This window comes from Hyperolius riggenbachi, chromosome 4 (assembly GCF_040937935.1).
Source record: "Hyperolius riggenbachi isolate aHypRig1 chromosome 4, aHypRig1.pri, whole genome shotgun sequence".
NCBI classification, from domain to species: Eukaryota; Metazoa; Chordata; class Amphibia; order Anura; family Hyperoliidae; genus Hyperolius; species Hyperolius riggenbachi.
Window position 1 is genome coordinate 38,844,982 of NC_090649.1, and position 21,321 is coordinate 38,866,302.

At 42.5% G+C, this 21,321-nt stretch overlaps 1 protein-coding gene across 17 annotated transcripts in view; it reads right to left on the reverse strand.

Moving 5' to 3' along the window:
- OTOF (otoferlin) overlaps positions 1-21,321 on the reverse strand; it is a 500,418-nt gene that overhangs the window by 40,066 nt on the left and 439,031 nt on the right. For all 17 annotated transcript variants that reach the window (XM_068279952.1, XM_068279942.1, XM_068279943.1 and 14 more), the window contains 5 exons: positions 18,558-18,685; positions 17,643-17,813; positions 7,737-7,897; positions 4,227-4,369; positions 3,131-3,219 (listed from right to left, as the gene is read on the reverse strand). In XM_068279952.1, coding sequence (XP_068136053.1) covers positions 3,131-3,219; positions 4,227-4,369; positions 7,737-7,897; positions 17,643-17,813; positions 18,558-18,685 — 692 coding nt within the window. The remainder of the gene's footprint in view (positions 1-3,130; positions 3,220-4,226; positions 4,370-7,736; positions 7,898-17,642; positions 17,814-18,557; positions 18,686-21,321) is intronic.

Below are 21,321 nucleotides of genomic sequence, written 5' to 3' on the forward strand. Positions count from 1 at the left end.
ACTGACTAGTGAGGTAAGCTGCCAACGTGTGCAGTAAATGTCTCAACAAATCACAAAGATTAGAACAATATTTAGATTAGAGCACAAATCACATAGATTAAACCGAGTGAGATGTTCGGTATCTCCAGCCTGGATCTGTTGGGAATTAACAATCAGCCAACAGCCATTCCAAAAGTCATAGAAGGGAGGAAACGGAGCAAAGAAAAGGGGAAAACTAATTTAACTCTCCAGGGAAAATAAGAACGTTAATAATAAAAACGCATTTCCATCATTTAACACTAATATTATGTAGACATTATTGGACAAACTGGGTTTATTTTGCTTGGAAAAAAGACAAGACAAAAAACATTTATATCACACTTTTCTCCTGGCGGACTCAACCACTAGGGTGCGCTTTATAGGCAGTAGCAGTGTTAGGGAGTCTTGCCCAAGATCTTCTTACTGAATAGGTGCTGGCTTACTGAACAGGAAGAACCACGATTCCTGATTTCCTGTGTCAGAGGCAGAGCCCTTAACTATTACACTAGGGTGTAAGTGGTGACCTTATTAACATGTATAAATACATCAGAGGGCAATACAAAAGTTTTGCAGATGAGCTTTTTGTCCCTAGGCTTGTACAGAAGACAAAGGGACATGACCTGCGTATGGAGGAAAAAAGGTTTTGCCATCCATTTAGGAAGGGTTTATTTACAGTAAAAGTTGTAAAAATGTGAAATATTTAACTACAGGAAGTAGTTATGACAAACGCTATATATGCATTTTAAATAGTTTTTTTTTTAAAGAGTTTTCCACTGAAGGACATCTGCTGCTATGATTACTAGCTAGTTCCCAGCAAAGCTCATTTAGGCATTTTATCTGATTACCACAGGGCCGGGTTTACCATAAGGCACTGTAGGCAAGTGCCTACAGGCGCCTGATGATGTAAAGGCAGCTTTCTCCCATTCAGTAATGCCTCCTTCCATCCCTATGCAGAGTCCTGAGCAGAGTGTAAATGAGAGATTACTCACCCTCATCTCAGGCATTCCACTGACAGATCTCCCTCCAGTCGGGAGCACCACTAGCTACATAACACTGAGGGTACTTCTGGCTACTTAATACAAGGGGGCACCTGTAGCTACCTATGATGGGCAAGGGAAGTAAGAGAGAAGTGACAGCTGGGACAGCCAGCACACTTGTGTTGCGGTTCAGCAGGGGTTTGTAGGGCAAAGTCCAGGGTGCCAGGACATGTGTGCCTATAGGCTCCTGTGATGTAAATCCAGGCCTGGACTGCCACATGGAGTTGGGAAGGAATTTTTTTCCACTTAATTAGCCCAAGCCTTGTAAGGGTTTTTTGCCTCCTTCCATCAGGGATATGTGAGGGTGCAGGAGAGAAAGGTACCTAATGCTTATTTTTTTTTCTGGTTGGACTTCATGAATATTTTTTTTTTTTTTTAACCAATCTAGCTATGTAACGATATGGAATTAAAACTACCGGTAGTTAATAATATACTAATGGTTTTGACCTGATGCAAATTTTATTTTATGCAGCTTGGACCTGCACTTTACTTGATGGTATAATACAATATAAATGCGATTTTATCTTTCATCCATTTTCCAAGCACTCCAATAATCTACCAAATACCAAATTAAATACCACATGATTCCTTAAAACACCAAATTAAATACCGCACAAGGTAAAAATCTTAGTGAATTGTTATGCAGTGTTTCGTTAAATTACCAAACTATTACCGCATGTGTAAAAATCTTAGTGAATTTGGAAAAAAAAAAGGGTCAAAATACAATAAGGAAATTTTTTCTTAGTATCTTAGTGAATTGAAGCTGTAGTGGTCATTTAAAGGAAATCTAAACTAAAAAAACAAAAACAAAAGAAGCATATTAACTTACCTTCTTGCAGCCCCCTGCAGTCATTCTGTGCCCGCGCCAACCTTCTGCGACCCTCCAACCAGCAGCGGTGACTCCCTTAATGCTGGTCAGCTATGAGCCTCCTCATCACGACAACATGCACGGGATCGTTCTGCATGATAAGGGTGCACACGGCTCGGGACCGCGCGTAGGCAATAGTCTCAGACTGGTCGTGACTGGCCAGCTTTGAGGGGGTCCACCACTGCTCGCTAAAGGGTAGCGGAAGGACGATGTGGGCACAAGATGACCGCAGGCAGCTGCAAGAAGCCTTCGGTAAGTTAAAGTGGATCCGAGATAAACTTTTGCTCATTGAATAATTGTGTTCCTTTCATATAGTTTATAGGGCATTCCTCAAGCCAAATACTTTTTTTGTTTTGTTTTAATACTCTAATTCCCTATAAACTAAACAAGCCTCGCCCACAACTCCTTTTGTGCCTTGGCACTGTAGCAAGGGCTTATGGGAGCTCAGTCTGGGTCGGAAGAGGAGGAGGTCTCTAGCCAGAGATCTCAGAGGCAGTGGGGAGGAGGGAGGAGGAGAGGGGACTGAATTTCCACACAGGAAAGCTGATAGCATCTCCAGCCCTCAGCCTGTGACAATGTGACAAATGGAACATGGCTGCACTCATTATAATCACAGGAATAAATAATCATAAACTTTTGAAGCTGTTTGCAGCTAGATATGCTGTGTAAACTATCTAAACTTTAGATAAGATAAGATATATAGACAAGCTACTTGTCATAGTTAGTTTTTCATCTCGGATCCGCTTTAAACAGTTTTTTTTTTTCACTTAAATGACTCTTTAAGAGCAGAACAGTAGATTAGGCATGGTTTCCCAAGAAGTAAAACTGTACCCACTGGTGTCCAAAATGTGGGCTGCGGCAGGGAGTGTTAATTTACTTGTGTAACATCCTCTTACCGGTCCTCCACACTGCACTCCATCCACCGACACTTCCTGCTGCATAGCCGGAACTTCTCATGTGAAGGAGGAAGTACAGGGAGGATGGAGTGCAGTGTGGAGGCCTGTAGTAAGATGACATCACACTGGTAAATAAACCCTCCCTGCCGTGTCCCCCATCTCAGATATGTGTGGGTACGGTTTCACTTCTCACCAAACTGTGCTTGCTTATACTTATAGCCTATGTCATCATTACCATATGACTCCATTTAAAAAGAGTTAGAAAAGCCAAATGGACATTTTTAACCAAAGCGTGAAATTTTATCTTGTACCTTTTTGGTTTCCTTGGAGAGATATCTATGGCTGGACCAGGCGCTGGCATGTCCATGGGGAACATGTCCACCCACATCTCTATACGACCCTGTAAGAAGAAGACTGGAGTAGTCAGGGACTTGTACAGCAGACATGCCTCTAGTCCTTGGTGAGACGATAGTTCAGAAACTGATCTGATGAGCAACATGGCTGCGTCACCGTTATAGGGATGACCAATCGTATTCTTCGGAGTTCTGCATTTTGATTTTTGATACATGATTGGAGCTTTCCAAGCTTTAAACGTTATTGACTGAAGTGATACAGCATAATGACTAGTCACCGCAATCAGTAAAGTTTAAAGCTTGGAGCATAGCTCCCACTTTAAGGGTTGAATCCGGACTGGAATCATGTATCTGCAGTTGAAGTACTTTGGATTGACGTACCTCTATACCAGTGATGGCTAACCTTGGCACTCCAGCTGTGGTGAAACTACCAGTCCAATGAGACATTGCAATACTCTGACGGCTCTAAGCATAACTTGGGGAGGCAGCGGCATGATGGGATTTGTAGTTTTGTCACGGCTGGAGTGCCAAGATTAGCCATCACTGCTCTATACCATTGTCTGTGACTCCCCACAAACGTTTATGCATCTGAGACCCATGGGTTCCTCTGCACGTCATTGCTGCAAAGCCCCCATACATTCTACCATCACCATTTTTCTAGGTGGGTGTTTTAGGGGGAATAGTGGGGTTAAGTCATTTTTTTTCAAAAAGACATTGTGGTTTTTGAGAAAATCAACGTTACATAGTTCAAATAAACTCATTTTACCCAGTTTAAATGTTTTTTTAAACTGGGTAAAATGAAATTTTGCTGTGGTACAAACCAAATACTGTTTACACATTTTATACATTTTTAGAAAACAAACAGCGTGGGGTCCCTTCTGTCCTGGAATGAGACTCATACTTGAGCCTTAAATTGTACCCGCCCCTTCCTTTCTGGCTAAGCTGCTCTTATTGGCCAACTGTAAGTGCCTCTAGTCATGTGATATTGGCAATATGATTACTGTACACCCGTATGGTGATGGCAAATGGGAAGTGTGGTTAGCATTTATTTTACCTGTTCAATTCCTGGCTTGTCTGGATTTAACAGAGGTCGTGTCTCTACGTGTTCAGGAACCAACCTACACCCGACTCGCGGTATCTCCTCCCAGTGATGGAGAACTGAGAGCGCTAGATGTTCATCTGTCTGCTTCTTCTGACCTGGGAGTACAACAGAGACAGACATCTTAACAACACAACTCCCTCTCTTGTAAGGGAAAATATATGTCCGGATTATGGACCCCAAATATCTTCCTAATCAATAATGCAATTACAATACATTGCTGATTTGTGTGCATGAAATAGGGGCGTGAGGAAAAATGGACGTTAATTTCGTTAATAAAATTATCATTAATATCTACCGATATTCTTCGTTTTTAAAGTGTAAATTATCGTAATAAAATATCAGTATATGTAAACAATATTTTACTACCCCTCCTCTTGTTCCCCCCCTTTAGATTGTAAGCTTGCAAGGGCAGGGCTCTCTCCCCCTTTTGTGTCTTGGAAATCATTATACATTTTATTTATCATGTTACTTTTATTACTGTCATTACCAATTCTGTATGTTGTATTTTTATCATTTTTTTGTATTTTGTCACTAATTATGTATCTTGTATATAATATTAGTGTACACCATTGTCTGTATTATGTACCCCATGTTTGTTTCTTACTTTGTACAGCGCCACGGAATATGTTGGCGCTTTACAAATCAATAATAATAATAATAATACTACAACTTGACCTAACCCTACTCTCACACAGAATCCTTCCCTCTTCCTGACATCTAACCCTAAAACATCCCTTTCTGACACCTAATCATAAAACCCTCATTCCTGACGCCTTACCCTGAAACCCCCCTTCCTGATGCCTAACCCTAATACTCTCCTTCCTGATGCCTAACCCTAAACCCCCCTTCCTGACGCCTAACCCTAAACCCCCCTTCCTGATGCCTAACCCTAAACCCCCCTTCCTGATGCCTAACCCTAACCCCCCCTGCCTAATGCCTAACCCTAAAACTCCTTTTCTGACACCTAATCCTAAACCCCCCTTCCTGACACCTATACCTAAACCCCTCTTCCTGACATCTAACCCTAAACCCCCCTTCCTGACACCTAACCCTAAACCCCCCTTCCTGACGCTTAACCTTAAAACTCTTTTTCTGACACCTAACCCTACACCCCCCTTCCTGACGCCTAACCCTAAACCCCCCTTCCTGATGCCTAACCCTAAACACCCCTTCCTGATGCCTAACCCTAAACCCCCCTTCCTGATGCCTAACCCTAAAACTCCTTTTCTGACACCTAATCCTAAACCCCCCTTCCTGACACCTATACCTAAACCCCTCTTCCTGACATCTAACCCTAAACCCCCTTTCCTGACACCTAACCCTAAACCCCCCTTCCTGACGCTTAACCTTAAAACTCTTTTTCTGACACCTAACCCTAAACCCCCCTTCCTGACGCCTAACCCTAAACCCCCCTTCCTGATGCCTAACCCTAAACACCCCTTCCTGATGCCTAACCCCAAACCCCCCTTCCTGATGCCTAACCCTAAAACTCCTTTTCTGACACCTAATCCTAAACCCCCCTTCCTGACACCTAACCCTAAACCCCCCTTCCTGACACCTAACCCTAAACCCCCCTTCCTGACACCTAACCCTAAACCCCCCTTCCTGACACCTAATGCTAAAACCCCCCTTCCTGACACCTAACCGTAAACCCCCCTTCCTGACGCCTAACCCTAAACCCCCCTTCCTGACACCTAACCCTAAAACCCCCCTTCCTGACACCTAACCGTAAACCCCCCTTCCTGACGCCTAACCCTAAACCCCCCTTCCTGATGCCTAACCGTAAAACTCCTTTTCTGACACCTAATCCTAAACCCCCCTTCCTGACACCTAACCCTAAACCCCCCTTCCTGATGCCTAACCGTAAAACTCCTTTTCTGACACCTAATCCTAAACCCCCCTTCCTGACACCTAACCCTAAAACCCCCCTTCCTGACACTTAACCCTAAAACCCACCTTCCTGAGGACTAACCCTAAAACCCCCTCCTTGACCTTATATTGAAAATTATACATTTCAAAATGATAACTTTCAATAATGAGTAATTTCTAAATACTTAACATTAAAATGACAAAAACTATAACGTTCTCATTTTCAAAACGATGAAAGATTTAAAAAACTATAACATTGTAATTTTTTAAATGATAATTATCACGCACCCAATTTTCTGCTTTGGGCACCTTATAGACAATATTTGCATTAGCGTCTATGGGGCGTCCAAACTGTCCATTAGCCGCTGGGCACCCACATTTCATGCTCCGCAGATTTTGCTACCTTCAGAAATCATAAGGACTCCCAGGCTGCCTACTCTTTACAAATACCCCCTATTGCCAAAATTCCTTCAAGCAGTGCACAATGAACATCATGCGTGAAAACTTTCATCCAGAAGTGATAGAATGCTGGTCAGACCTGACTGTACATCACAGATATGTGAGCAAAGCATTCACAAAGAGATGAGCAGCATGGGAGTTCAGGGGAAGGCCTGATAAAAAAATTAGAGAAAATATACTGTAGCTGGTATACAGTGTATACAGTAAACAGTCCACCAAACGAAGTTGCGATCACAATCCTGCCCTCCTAACAGGAGCCTAGGATTTCCCTGTAAAACAAGCAGGAAATAGTGCAATACTGCCTCATGAGAACCACCACGTGATTCACTTCAGTAGTTTGTGCAAATAAAGGCCTCCACCCAGGACTATAGGAAAGCAAGGGGGATCTTTATGCCCCCTCTGTGAGTCTCACTCACCAGATTGTTTCTTGAGTTTTATGCATAACAGCCCTCCTTCCTGGGCAGCAACAGCAACAGTAATCACCTTCAAACACAAAGCGGAACTCGCATAGTGTAAAAAAACTTTAAGATTTATTACTAAAAATGCTTAAAAGATCTGCGTACCAGATTGAAGATCAAACAAGCGCTTCTCTATGTGTGCCAGCACCGCCGCGGTCGGATCTCCGCTGCACGCCACAGTCCCCGCTCTGATCAATTCCCCCTTCCGTCCTGCGTGACTCCTAGCTCCGCCCTACGCGTTTCGTCATTCGACTCATCAGGGGCATGGAGTCACGCTGGATTAGGACGTGTGACTCCATGGAGTGTGTGTACTCGGTTGAAGTCTGCGGATCCCCAATATAAAACTGGTGACATTGGTGCTAACTTTATACTATTTATATTGCTGTGGAGCGCTGTCCTTTTCTACTCCTGGGAGTGATTTTTGGTATACAGTAAACAGGCTGATGTGCAGGAGATGAGTATGTAAACAGGTACCGAGGGCGGTCCAATCGCTCCTCAGGGGTGGAGTCAGTAACATTTCTATTTACATTATTAATCAGGGGCAGATCTTGGGCAGATGTGAAGTACTTATGTTAAAAACATATACATTGTGGAATAATACTGGTGGAAGAAGACGAGATTCTGCTGTAAATGCAGCTATTTATCAGTAGGACAGATATTAAAGAACGCTCCTCACCATTTTCATCTTCCATCTCGGTGGGCCCAGTGAAGACCCGGTTCAGCACTTTGACTCGTCCACCAGGGCCGTAATGTGGGCCATCAATTTTCCCATCCTTGCAGAGTTTGGACAAGATCTGGGTGGGCTTCATGGGGTCTCGCCACATGTTGTAGCCGTGTCTGCAAAGATGACATCACAACTTAAAGAACCCCTCTGACATTCTTCAGCTTCTCGTGGCAGAGCCGTTCACAGCTCTAAATATAACCTTCCCTATTCATAATTCAGTTTCTGAGGCCGAGAAGTGGCTGCAGAATGCAGATATGCACACTGGTCGGTCTATCGACCATTTCAGGCCGCGGGATTTTTCACCTTATGCATCAGAGCAATTTTCACCTCCCATTCATTCACTAATAACTTTATCACTACTTATCACAATTTATTGTTTTATATATTCTTTTTTCCGCCACTAATTAGGCTTTCTTTGGGTGGTACATTTTGCTAAGAATTATTTTTTTATAAATGCATTTTAACAGGATTAATAAGAAAAAAATGGAAACAATTCATTATTTCTCGGCCATTATAGCTTTAAAATAATCCACGCAAACATAATTAAAACCTATGTATTTTATTTGCCCGTTTGTCTCGGTTATGACACCATAAAAATTTTGTCCCTATCACAATGTATGGCGCCAATATTTCATTTGGAAATAAAGGTGCATTTCCGTTTTGCGTCCATCACTATTTACAAGCTTTTAAAAAACATTCGTAGTATACCCCCTTCAAATGCATATTTAAAAAGTTCAGACCCTTAGGTAACTATTTGTTGTTTTTTTTGTTTTTTTTTTGTAATTTTTTTTTCCAATAAAAATTTTATTTGGGTAATATTTTGGTGTGGGAAATAAACAGTTAATTTTTAATGTTATTATACGTGTAAATTGTATTGTAAAAAATATGTAGATGTAGTTTTACTATTTGGCCACCTTCACTTTTTTTTTCTCTCCTTGTGCTTCTTGATAAGCGGAAGCAAAAGGGGGGACGCGGAAATTTTTAAGTGCAGAAAGACTGAAGCCTCTAGTAAGAGCGCTTCGGTTTTTCTGCTGGGGACACGGATCGGTGATCTGGAACAATGCTTCCGTTCACTGATCCCAGGGCTACCGGGGGCACGCCCAAAGCCCGGCACCACAGCAGAGCAGCCGCCCAGACGTGAGCTTCACGTCCGGGCGGCAGAAATGATTAAGTAAAGACCTAGTATAGCATTACATGAGAATGAAAATAAGTAAAAGGACACTATGATAGATAGAGTATGAAATTCAAAAACATACAAAGAACATACAAAGAACTTGCACATGCGCAGAGCATGGACGTGATCAAGTTCAGCTTTTACCGAAGGCACCTGAGTGGGTCCGAGCTAGTGCAGATGCTTGACCTGCTGATGAGCAACTTTTCGGGGGTCCCAGCACTGGAAGGGCTGTGGAGGAGAACAGAGGAAGCCTCTCCGGGATCCAGAGCTTACTACTCCCAAAGTGATTACCCATAGAGGGACTTTTTTCTCTACAGGTACACTTTAAAGTGGAGCTGTCAGCCATACTATCTCAGAAAAAAACCCACATATATAAGTAGATAAATACTTGCTTTACTTACATAACATATGTATTGCACTGTCCACATTTTGATTTTAGTGATTTTTCTATAGTAAAAAAAGAGAAAATCCTTCTTAAGTATTTCCATTTTTTCTGTGTCTATCTTGAAGCCAATACTGACATAATTTCCTCCCTTACTCTGTCTGTGTTTGCATTGGCCGCCCTCCTCCCAGTCTTCAGACATTCCCAACCAGGTCTGCAGTAGAAAGTGCATTGAAAAATATTGGCCAATCAGAGAGGAACAGAGATGTGGGAGGGAAAAACAGGAGGGAAAAAGGCTTCAGCCAATCAGGCTGCATTAGTTAAGTCTGAGGAGATAGAAAGAAGGAAAAAAAAAACAGCATGCCCTGCAACGTAATTTGTGTGGCAGATGTATCAAATAAGAACCAGGGAAACTGGGGAATGATGTTTTATAGAGAAGAAAAAATAAGAGTGATTTTTTTTTTTGTATTCAAAATTTTTTATTTTTCAAAGATTATCACATGCATACAATACCATCTGTGAAAGGTTAAAGTTTGTACAAAACATATTATTCCCAATGGGAGAAATCTTTATATTATCAAAAATAAAGTCACTTTTCACATATTAAACATGGCTCACATTCCTACTATTGTATCATCCCATTTCCAGTGGAATAATAACCTATTTAAAATATAAATAAAAGCACTAAGTTACCGCTATCTGCACAGTAGGTATTGCAGGTCAAAACTGGAGGGGGCTAATTTGTCCCTCCGCCATATTTGAGAGAAGGAGACAGAATTGGTATAGAAAGAGAGAAGAGGATCAGAGAAAGGAGGAGAAGAAGAGAGAAAAGAGAGAAAGAAGAAAGAGAAGAAAGGATGATGGCTGCCAGCCCAACGTGTCACAATACTTATCCCCATAGACAACTTGGCTAACTATAATACAATAGAATTCCACACTTTATCAAATATATGTATTTTGTCTTGCAGTACAGCTGTTAAATGCTCTATTTTATATATATACTTTACTTTGTTTAGAACTTCCGTAATTGAAGGCTTATTAGGATCTTTCCAGTGCTTAGAGATAGTACATCTAGCAGCTGTTAAGAAGTGGTTGATAAGTTTCTGCCTGGGGCCTTTCAGATGGGGCAATGGTTTGGCTAGGACACAGATCCAAGGGTCCATGGGGACAGTGATGTCAGTTTTTTGTTGTATCAGATGAATGACTTCTAGCCAAAATTGTTGGATAGTTGGACAAAGCCAGAATATATGATGTATTGTGCCCTCATTTCCACAGTTTCTCCAGCATGTTGATGGGATTGCTGGTATCCATTTATGGAGTCTTGATGGAGTGTTATACCAGAGGAATAGAATTTTGTAGATATTTTCTTTTGTGATGACGCATATAGACGTTTTTGTTGCATTGAGCCATAGCTTTGACCATGATTTTAAGTCCATAGTTGTATCTAGAACTTCCTCCCAATAGAGCATATATTTGTGTTGATAGTTTGGAGTGATACGTTCCGAAGAGTTGAACCACATATAAAGGGATGAGATTAAGCCTGTTTGTAAAGGGCCAGATTCCCAAATAGCCTCAAATTCTGTTTTCCTGGGAAATTCCAAGGATGGGGATATAGATAGGATAAAGTGTCTAATTTGCAAATATTGCAGATAGTGTGAGCTTTTAAGAGATATTCTCTCTATGAGAGTTTCAAATGTATATAATTTCCCGGTAAAGGGGTCTAATAAATCTGAGACAAACCTAATATTCCTCTGGGCCCAAACTGATGAAGGAGCACAATTGAGGCCTGGAGCAAAAACGGGATTGTCAAATATGGGAATAAGGCTCGACCCCGGGGAGAGCAGCACGTAACGCTTGCCCAAAACTGACCAAAGCTTTAGATTAGATCTAATAGAAGTGTAAACAGAGCTAATCTCCCGCGGGATCGAGTCCGGCCCCCACAAACAGGCACTAGGATGGATAGGCTGTAATAAGGAGAATTCAATCTGGGTCCAACGGGCATGAGGGGACCTCTCATACCATGCAATCATCTGCCTGACTTGGCTTGCTACATAATAGTTATATAGATTAGGTACTGACAAACCACCAAACTGTCTTTGTAGTGTAAGGACTGATTTGGATATCCTAGGGGGCTTTCTATGCCAGATAAAGCGCATTAATGCTTTCTGCAAGGGAAGGATATGAGAGCGAGGCATCCATACAGGAATGGAGGAAAAAATATATACTAATTTGGGTAGAGAGTTCATTTTGAACGCTGCCATCCGGCCTATCCATGATATGTTGTATTCGTCCCATTTGGTTAGATCTTTCATAATTCTAGATATCAGTGGGGTTACATTATGATGTAAGAGTTTAGCTGAGTTCTTACATATATGTATTCCTAAATACTTCAATGTTTCCTTTTGCCATCTGTATGGAAACCTCGACTGCAGTCCCTCCAATGCTTGGTTTGTTAGATAAAATGAAAGGGCTTCTGACTTTTTCCCATTTATTTTATAGTTAGAGAACCTGCCAAACTCCGAGAGCTCCGCATGCAGATTAGGTAAAGAGACATGGGGATTAGTAATGGACAAGAGTACATCATCAGCAAAAAGAGATAGCTTATACTCCGATTTCCCCACCTGTACCCCTTGTATGTCAGGACTGCCCCTTATTCTAGCTGCTAAAGGTTCTATAGAAAGAGCAAACAATAGTGGGGACAAGGGGCAGCCCTGACGTGTACCATTAGAAATTGCAAAAAATTTGTGGGGGTCTGTGAATGGGATTTTCAACGCTACTTTGGGATTGGAATACAATTTCTGGAGTACAGTTATAAATATTCCCCCAAAGCCCATTATCTTTAGTGTTTGAAACAAGAATGGCCAACTTAGCCTATCAAAGGCCTTTTCCGCGTCTAAACTTAATAAAATAGAAGGTATCTTATAGTGATTGATGTGATCCACTAAATCTATAGTACGGCGGATGTTGTCGCCCGCGTAACGTCCTGTCATAAACCCTACTTGGTCCTTGTTTATTAATGAGGGGAGAATTGGAGTCAGTCTATTAGCCAAAACCTTGGTAAAAATCTTCAGGTCTGTATTTAATAAGGAAATTGGCCTGTAGTTTTTGACATCCAATGGGTCTCTGTCAGGCTTTGGAATGACCACCATATGGGATTTAAGCATAGAGTCAGGTATAGGATCCAATCCCATGAAACTATTGAATAAGATAACCAATTTAGGGGTCAATAGATCTCTAAATTTTTTATAATAGGCCATAGTAAACCCGTCAGGGCCCGGGGCTTTATGTGGTTTGGCATGTTTCAGCACTTCATTCACTTCTTCTGCTTGTATCTGAGCGTTTAAAATATTTAAGTGATCTAAAGAGAGGGTGGGGAGATTACAGGAGCGTAAATAATTTCCTATATCAGACCTAGAAGGGAAGGGATTATCACTCAGATTGTATACTTCCAAAAAGTATTCTCTGAATATGGTGGATATCTTGGCAAGATCATGTTGTAGTACCCCTTTTTTATCCTTTAGTGATAATACTGCATTGCGTGTTTTTATGTCTCTTAATTTTTTTGCCAATATGGTGTGGGCTCTATTTCCCTTCTCATAAAAGAGTTGCTTAGTAAAAAATAATGCTTTTTCCACATTAGCGTATTGTAAATCGGATAATTTTTTACGTACTATATTTAATTGGGTTAAGATATTCTTTGTTGGGGAAATCTTGTGGGATTCTTCAAGTGAGGTTATTTGTTGGAGGAGATCATTTATTTGTTTTAGGGATTCCCTTTTCTTGTAAGTAGCAATTGAGATGAGTTTTCCCCTAATTGTGGCCTTATGGGCCTCCCATATAGTGGAATAGCGTGGCACTGAGCCTGTATTATGGTCAAAATAATTTCGGATGCTTTCCATTATATCTTGAGTAATTTCCTCATTTATCAGTAGACTGTTATTCAATTTCCAAACTGAAGGCAGTTTGGGGTTATTAGCAAGATTCAGGGCCAATTCTAAAGGAGCATGATCCGACCAAGATATTGGTCCTATTTCAGAGGAAATTACTGAATTCAATAGGGCTGGGGAGACAAAAAAGTGATCGATTCTTGTGTATGTAGAAGACGTGTGAGAGTAAAAAGTGAAGTCGTACTCATCTGCATGCAGAGCTCTCCAAGCGTCACAGTATCCAAAGCTTTTCAGAAGTGTTCTGAATTCCCTAGATGTTCGACATATGGAGGGAAAATTTGAAGGGGTATGCTCAGATCTACGGTCTCTTGTTGGGAAACAGATTAAATTGAAATCCCCACCCATTATAACATTAGGGCAGGCCATTTGTTCTATTTTCTTAAACACCTTCCCTAAGAATTGTAGCTGATGATCATTAGGGGCGTACACAGTAGCTAAAATAATATCTAGTCCATGAAGTGAACCTTGTAAAATGAGGTAACGTCCACCTGGATCACTGCAGACTGATTTAATCAGAATGGGACACCTGTTATGTATTAGAATAGCTACACCAGCCTTTTTTACCTTTGCGTTAGCACAATATGAGGTAGGATAGTGTTTATTCTTTAAATATCCAGGTTTTTTAGTGGAAAATCTTGTTTCCTGCAAAAAGACTATGTCCGCATTAATTCTATTCAAATCTCTTAAGGCGAGATAACGTTTCCTAGTTGAATTCAACCCTTTTGTATTTAGGGAAACTAATTTAATCATTGATGCATAGTATAATCTAGCTTTGCAGTCTGCAGTGGTCCCCCTGGACCCCCCCTATCAGAGAGAATAGTGATTGGGCTGGCAGCCTTTAAAAGTACATAGAAGATGAAGAGGAAAGAAAAAAGGGTGGAAAGAGAATTTAAAAGGAAGAAGAGTAAAGGTAAGAGAATAAACAACCAAAATAAACATTCTGCTATTGAAAGTGGGAAAGGATCCCTGGGCATATTAAGCATAATAACCGTACTCATGTTTTCAATCCAGGGTATAGGCTGAAAAGCCAAGATCAGAACAAGGACCAAATTTGTCCTCATTTGGATGTGCCCCACTGCACATCCTTGTGGGGGATACATACGAGCACCTTGCGGCCTCCCTGTCCGCGAGTCCCAGCCAACCATGCCTGTAGCTTTTCATTATGGGTAGTAAGACTGGCATCATATAGTAACAAACATAGTCTCGAATCGAACCTCTCAAGTGGCAGGGCTTTTGGGAGAAAGACGAGGTGGTGGAGTATCGCCTTGGTAGCGGGTCTTTGCTGGTGAGCTTGGAGGGGGTAGCTTTGGCATTCGTAGGCCCAAACCCTTAAGCAGATCTGGAGCGTCTTCCGGGGATGAAATCGCGTGGTAAACCCCATCTCTTACGGCTATTAACTTGAAGGGATAACCCCATCTATACTGGATTCCTTTTTCCCTTAATAGCGTGGTGACCGGGCGTAGCTTCCTTCTCTTTGCCAGAGTTACCGGAGAAATGTCATTAAAGATTTGAACCTCATGGTCTTTAAATGCGTAAGATGGCGTGTTTCTTGTCGCAACAGATATTATCTCTTTTGCCTCGTAATAGTGGAATTTTGCTATAATGTCTCTTAACAGAGGGGCTCCTTCAGGGCGCGGGCCTATTGCTCTATGGGCCCTATCAAAGCGCCACATTTCTTGCGGAGTGTCCGGAGATATATCCGTACAGAGGCTTGTTAAGTAAGCTTTAATATCTGAAGGCTTAACAGTGTCAGGTACCCCTCTTACCCGGAGATTGGATCTTCGGTCTCGGTTCTCGTGATCCTCGATGGAACGCTGAAGTTCAGCCACGGTGTCCGAGAGCCTGTAGTTCTCCTCCTCGAGATGTAAGCATCGTTCCTCCAGTGACTCGACCGACTGCTCGAGTGACGTGGTGCGGGTTAGGACTACTTCAATGTCTGAACGTAGATCCGCCACAGCTGCGGAGACCGCCTCTTTGACCGTTGTGGTTAGTTTCTCATGAAGGTCTGCTAGGCATGTTTCCAGCACTTGCCTTGTGATGTAGTCGGGCGCTGGGATGGGCTCCTCACTGCGCGGAGACTTGGGAGCCGCCATCTTGGGCGGGTCAGTTTGCTGATTAGGCCTCTGGAAGTAGGCGTCTAATTTCTTGGCTTTCTCCGGTCTCCTCTTCCTTTTGGGTCCCATATACAGCTGCACCACGCTTTCGGGGTCTCAATCCCACCACTCCGGTATTTATTTTCTCGATAAAAGCGCCAGAGTTCTCAGTTTGCAGGCCGGTGATCAGCGGAGCTCACAGACTAAGCGGCCATCTTGCTCAGCGCCGCGCATGCCAATAAGAGTGATTTTTAACTTTTGGATTGCCTGGTTAGCATCCTTATTACTTGTTTACTAGATAAAGGAAAAAAAATGATTTTTGAATTTATGCCCAACAGTTACTCTTTAAAAGGATTTCCTGGCAAGGATCTCTACAAAGATGTCGGACGGCCAGCCTACTAACTCGCACACTATTCTGGCAGATGGAATGAGCAACTGCCGTTCAGTAAATGGTTTCAAAAATAAAGAAAACCCTGGGAATCCTCCATGAGGAGATGGATTAGTTCAAAACCTGCCAGTAAGAGGTCAGAACTATCAGATTAAAAACACTTATTGTAAGTAAAAGCTACCTAGAAAGTAAGTCATTTACAGTGCATTTTACACTGGGACAAATGTACACCATATACAGATGCGTACATGTGTATTTTATATATTACAGTTTTTTGTCATAGTGCACCTTTAATTAAGTATACACATGTAGGCAAAAGTGCAGAGAGTTTGGCACAGTTTTGACATCCGTTATTGCATTTTTTCAATGGTTTAGCCTCAGAGGAAGCACTGCTGTTGTGCGAAACGGCCATCTGGCATGTCCCACCTAGCACCCACCATCTCTATGCTGCAATGGTATGTTGGTACACCTTCACAGTAATAAATGTCTGTTTTTGTTGACAAGTAGCATAACGAACCATTAAATGGTTACTTTAACTACATCCCTTCCCCTGGGATGAGTAACTACGTCCCTGAAAAATGCCATAACTGTTTGCAGGGGAGTAGCTATCACATCCCTCCCCGCTGCGTGTTACCACCCACCCCCCCCCCCACCCCCACCCGTGCTTGTTACCCCCGCCGTTCATTATCCACTAGATCAATGTATGGTTCCATTCATTGATCTAAGTCCCCGTGTGAATGACCACAGCCGTCTATGAGACAGCGCCGCCATTCACAAAGTCCGTCCACACAGTGCTTCCTGTTTGCATAGTAATACTACACATACGGAAGACACCTGCGAGTACATCTTGTGGTCAAATAGTAAAATTACATCTGCCTTTTTCTTTTTCAATAAAAGACTTATGTTTACCTTATTTTTACTTTTTAAATTAACCCCTAACCTCCCACACTCCCCAATAGTTAGCAAATTAAAAAAAATACATAAATAGTTACCTTAGGGACTGAACTTTTTTAATATGTATGTCAAGAGGTTATATTGCTATTACTTTATACATTTTTGGCTTGTAATCAAGGATGGACGCAAAACTGAAAAAAATGCACTTTTATTTCCAAATGAAATATTGGCGTCATACAGTGTAATAGGGAAAAATGTTAAACGTTGCGATAACCGGGACAAATGGGCAAATAAAATGTGTGGGTTTTAATTATGATAGCATGTATTCTTTTGAAACTATAATGGCAGAAAACTGAGATATAATTAATTTTTTCCATTTTTTCTTCTTTTCCCTGATAAAATACTTTTAGAATAAAATAATTCTTAGCAAAAATACCCCCCAAAGAAAGCCTAATTGGTGGCAAAAAAACAAGATATGGATGGTTTTGTTGCGATAAATAGTAATACAGTTACAGGCGAATGAATGGAAGGAGCGCTGCCAGGTGAAACTTGCTCTGTTTTTTTTAAGGGGAAAAACCCTTGGAGGTGAAGTGATTAATCTGTAGACATAAAGGGCCTCGCTCTTTCCTGAATATTTTCCTATCTCTCTTGAAGGTCTTTCACTTTCTCTTACTTAGAAAAGATCTCTTCTCCAAATCTGTTGTCTGTGGGGGTACCTTACGGCTCTGTCCTTGGCCCACTCCTCTTTTCCATCTACATGCATGATCTTGGCAACTTAATCAACCCATTTGGGTTTCAATACCACCTATATGCAGATGAACTACATCATTGTCTGTATTAATATGTACATAATGTCTGTTTCTTACTTTGTACAGCGCCACAGAATATGTTGGCACTTTATATATGAATAATATTAATAATAATAATAAATGGTCAATGCTGTGCAGGACTCTGGCTAATATTAATGCCATCATACGTACATGGCGTAAGTCTGTGATATCCCGCACGTCGCCCTGTGCTTGCTGTAATAACGGTTCTCCAGATCAATCTTGGTCTCTCCAATGAGGTCATCAGTTCCCACCAAGTCCCAGTCATAGACCGCCACCGTCAGCATGGACTCCATGGGGAAGGTGGCCTCAATATCAAATGACCTGGTGGGAAAAAAAATTACAGGCAGGAAATAAATAGATAGTATTGGGCACCATGGTATGATGAGATGGTCTAGAGCAGGGCTGTTTTTAGGCATAGGCAAACCATGCAGATGTCTAGGGTGACAACTGTAGGCGGGAGCACCGCAGATCTAAATCTGAGCACACTGTACTTTAGGAATTATAACGAACTGCTAGTTCCATTAAGAAAGGGATGGGTGGTAATGCCAACAGTGATGGGCACTGCTGTGTCACTTGTTGCAACTCTGATTGGATTTTCAGGACAATATTCTAACCTGTAAAGACCCAGGCTGTACATAAACAGTATAATGTTTATAAAGTGGATACCTCACAGGGTATTGGAAGAGTTTTCATATGGGTTCAGGGAGGTATGAGATGGTGATATGTATATAGCCTGGTAATAATTGTATATCCTTTACAAATTTATTTAAAAAACAAAACATTATTTAGAGTGCCAAAATGGCCAGAAAAAGCCCTGGTCCAGAGGATAGTAAATCATTCTCCACCGCCAGGTCTTCTGGCTCTCAGAGTTTGGACATATTCTTATATATAAAATGATGGTTTATCACCATTTCTGATCATTCTGTGGCAGAAATCCCTCCCAGTTGGCAGACCTCATTTAGATTGGATCGTCCATCAATTCGAAGTAAATATTGGCTCATGTGTACCGAGCCTTATGCAGACAGGACAAGCACAAGTCAAACATATTACAAAGGGAGGACTCACTTTCCGAAGACAGGGTTGAGCTGCTTGGAGATATAATTTTCTTTGTCTTTGATCTCGGTTTTTCCCAGTTTAATGACAACGTAAGGATCAGCCTTCCCATTGATGTCAGCAGGGTGTAGATCTGTCGCCTGTTACATTGGGGAAGAATGTCTAATTAGGGATTTGGGTTTTCTCCAACCAATTGCTACAAAACTACAGCCAGGTCCACCATCCATAGGACAAAGGAGTATGGATAGCACCTCGATGGCCACCAGATTGGCCATCAGGTAGATCCCTCTCTGATCGACATCTGATCAGAGAGGGATCTAGTACGCCTCCTGTATCTTCTCTCCTTGCCCACTGATAGTCACGTGACAATGCTTGACTCTACCCAATGATAGTCTCGTGACAATGCTTGTCTCTGCCCACTGATAGTCTCGTGACAATGCTTGTCTCTGCCCACTGATAGACACGTGACAATGCTTGTCTCTGCACACTGATAGTCTCGTGACAATGCTTGTCTCTGCCCACTGATAGTCACGTGACAATGCTTGTCTATGCCCACTGATAGACACGTAACAATGCTTGCAGAGGCGTAGCTAGGGTTTTCAGCGCCCGGGGACAAAGACTATTAATGCGCCCCCCAAAGTCAAGGTTGCGCCGCGCCAAAAAGGGGCGTGGTCACATAATAAATGTGGGCGTGGTTATGGGTGGAGCCAAATGTATATGGAGGTTAGCAGGCTCACGCTCACCCACCCTCCCTCAGTATGTACCTTCCAGCATGTTCCAAGACAAATTCAGCAATCATGAGCCCCCCCCCCCCCCCATCAAGACAAATTCAGCAATCAGGAGACCCCCAACATAACCAACTCAGCAATCATGAGGCCCCCAACAAGACAAATTTAGCAATCATGAGGCCCCCAACAAGACAAATTCAGCAATCATGAGGCCCCCAACAAGACAAATTCAGCGATCTTGAGGCCCCCAACAAATCATGAGGCCCCCAACAAGACAAATTCAGTAACCATGAGGCCCCCAACAAGACAAATTCAGCAGTCATGAGTCACATAAATAGACAGCATTTCACATAAATAGGTAGAATGCCCCCTTAATATGGTAGACACCTCTCACCTGGCAGCAGTTCTCCAAAATACACTCAATCTGACGTGGTTCCCCAAAAATAGGTAGCCCCAGGTCTATAGTTGTCCCCAGAATAGGTGGCCAGCAGTATAGATATCCCCAGAATAGGTGGCCAGCGGTATAGATGTCCCCAGAATAGGTGGCCAGCAGTATAGATGTCCCCAGAACAGGTAGCCAGGGGTAGAGATGTCCACAGAACAGGTAGCCAGGGGTATATGTGCCCAGTATATGTAGGCAGGGATATGTGTGCCCAGTATATGTAGCCAGAGGTATATGTGCCCAGTATATGTAGCCAGGGGTATATATGCCCAGTATATGTAGCCAGGAGAATAATATGTGCCCAGTATATATAGTCAGGCGTATATGTGCCCAGTATATGTAGCCAGGGGTATATATGCCCAGTCCATGTAGCCAGGGGGTATATATGCCCAGTATATGTAGCCAGGGGGTATATATGACAGTATATGTAGCCAGGGGGTATATATGCCCAGTATATGTAGCCAGGGGTATATATGCCCAGAGTAGGTAGCCAGGGGTATATATGCCCAGTATATGTAGCCAGGGGGTATATATGCCCAGTCCATGTAGCCAGGGGGTATATATGCCCAGTATATGTAGCCAGGGGTATATATGCCCAGTATATGTAGCCAGGGGGTATATATGCCCAGTATATGTAGCCAGGGGGTATATATGCCCAGTATATGTAGCCAGGGGTATATATGCCCAGTATATGTAGCCAGGGGGTATATATGCCCAGTCCATGTAGCCAGGGGGTATATATGCCCAGTATATGTAGCCAGGGGTATATATGCCCAGTATATGTAGCCAGGGGTATATATGCCCAGTAGATGTAGCCAGGGGGTATATATGCCCAGTATATGTAGCCAGGGGTATATATGCCCAGTATATGTAGCCAGGGGGTATATATGCCAGTATATGTAGCCAGGGGGTATATATGCCCAGTAGATGTAGCCAGGGGTATATATGCCCAGTAGATGTAGCCAGGGGTATATATGCCCAGTAGATGTAGCCAGGGGTATATATGCCCAGTAGATGTAGCCAGGGGTATATATGCCCAGTAGATGTAGCCAGGGGGTATATATGCCCAGTAGATGTAGCCAGGGGTATATATGCCCAGTAGATGTAGCCAGGGGTATATATGCCCAGTAGATGTAGCCAGGGGTATATATGCCCAGTAGATGTAGCCAGGGGTATATATGCCCAGTATATGTAGCCAGGGGTATATATGCCCAGTATATGTAGCCAGGGGTATATATGCCCAGTATATGTAGCCAGGGGTATATATGCCCAGTATATGTAGCCAGGGGTATATATGCCCAGTAGATGTAGCCAGGGGTATATATGCCCAGTAGATGTAGCCAGGGGTATATATGCCCAGTAGATGTAGCCAGGGGTATATATGCCCAGTAGATGTAGCCAGGGGTATATGTGCCCAGTAGATGTAGCCAGGGGTATATATGCCCAGTAGATGTAGCCAGGGGTATATATGCCCAGTAGATGTAGCCAGGGGGTATATATGCCCAGTAGATGTAGCCAGGGGTATATATGCCCAGTAGATGTAGCCAGGGGTATATATGCCCAGTAGATGTAGCCAGGGGTATATATGCCCAGTAGATGTAGCCAG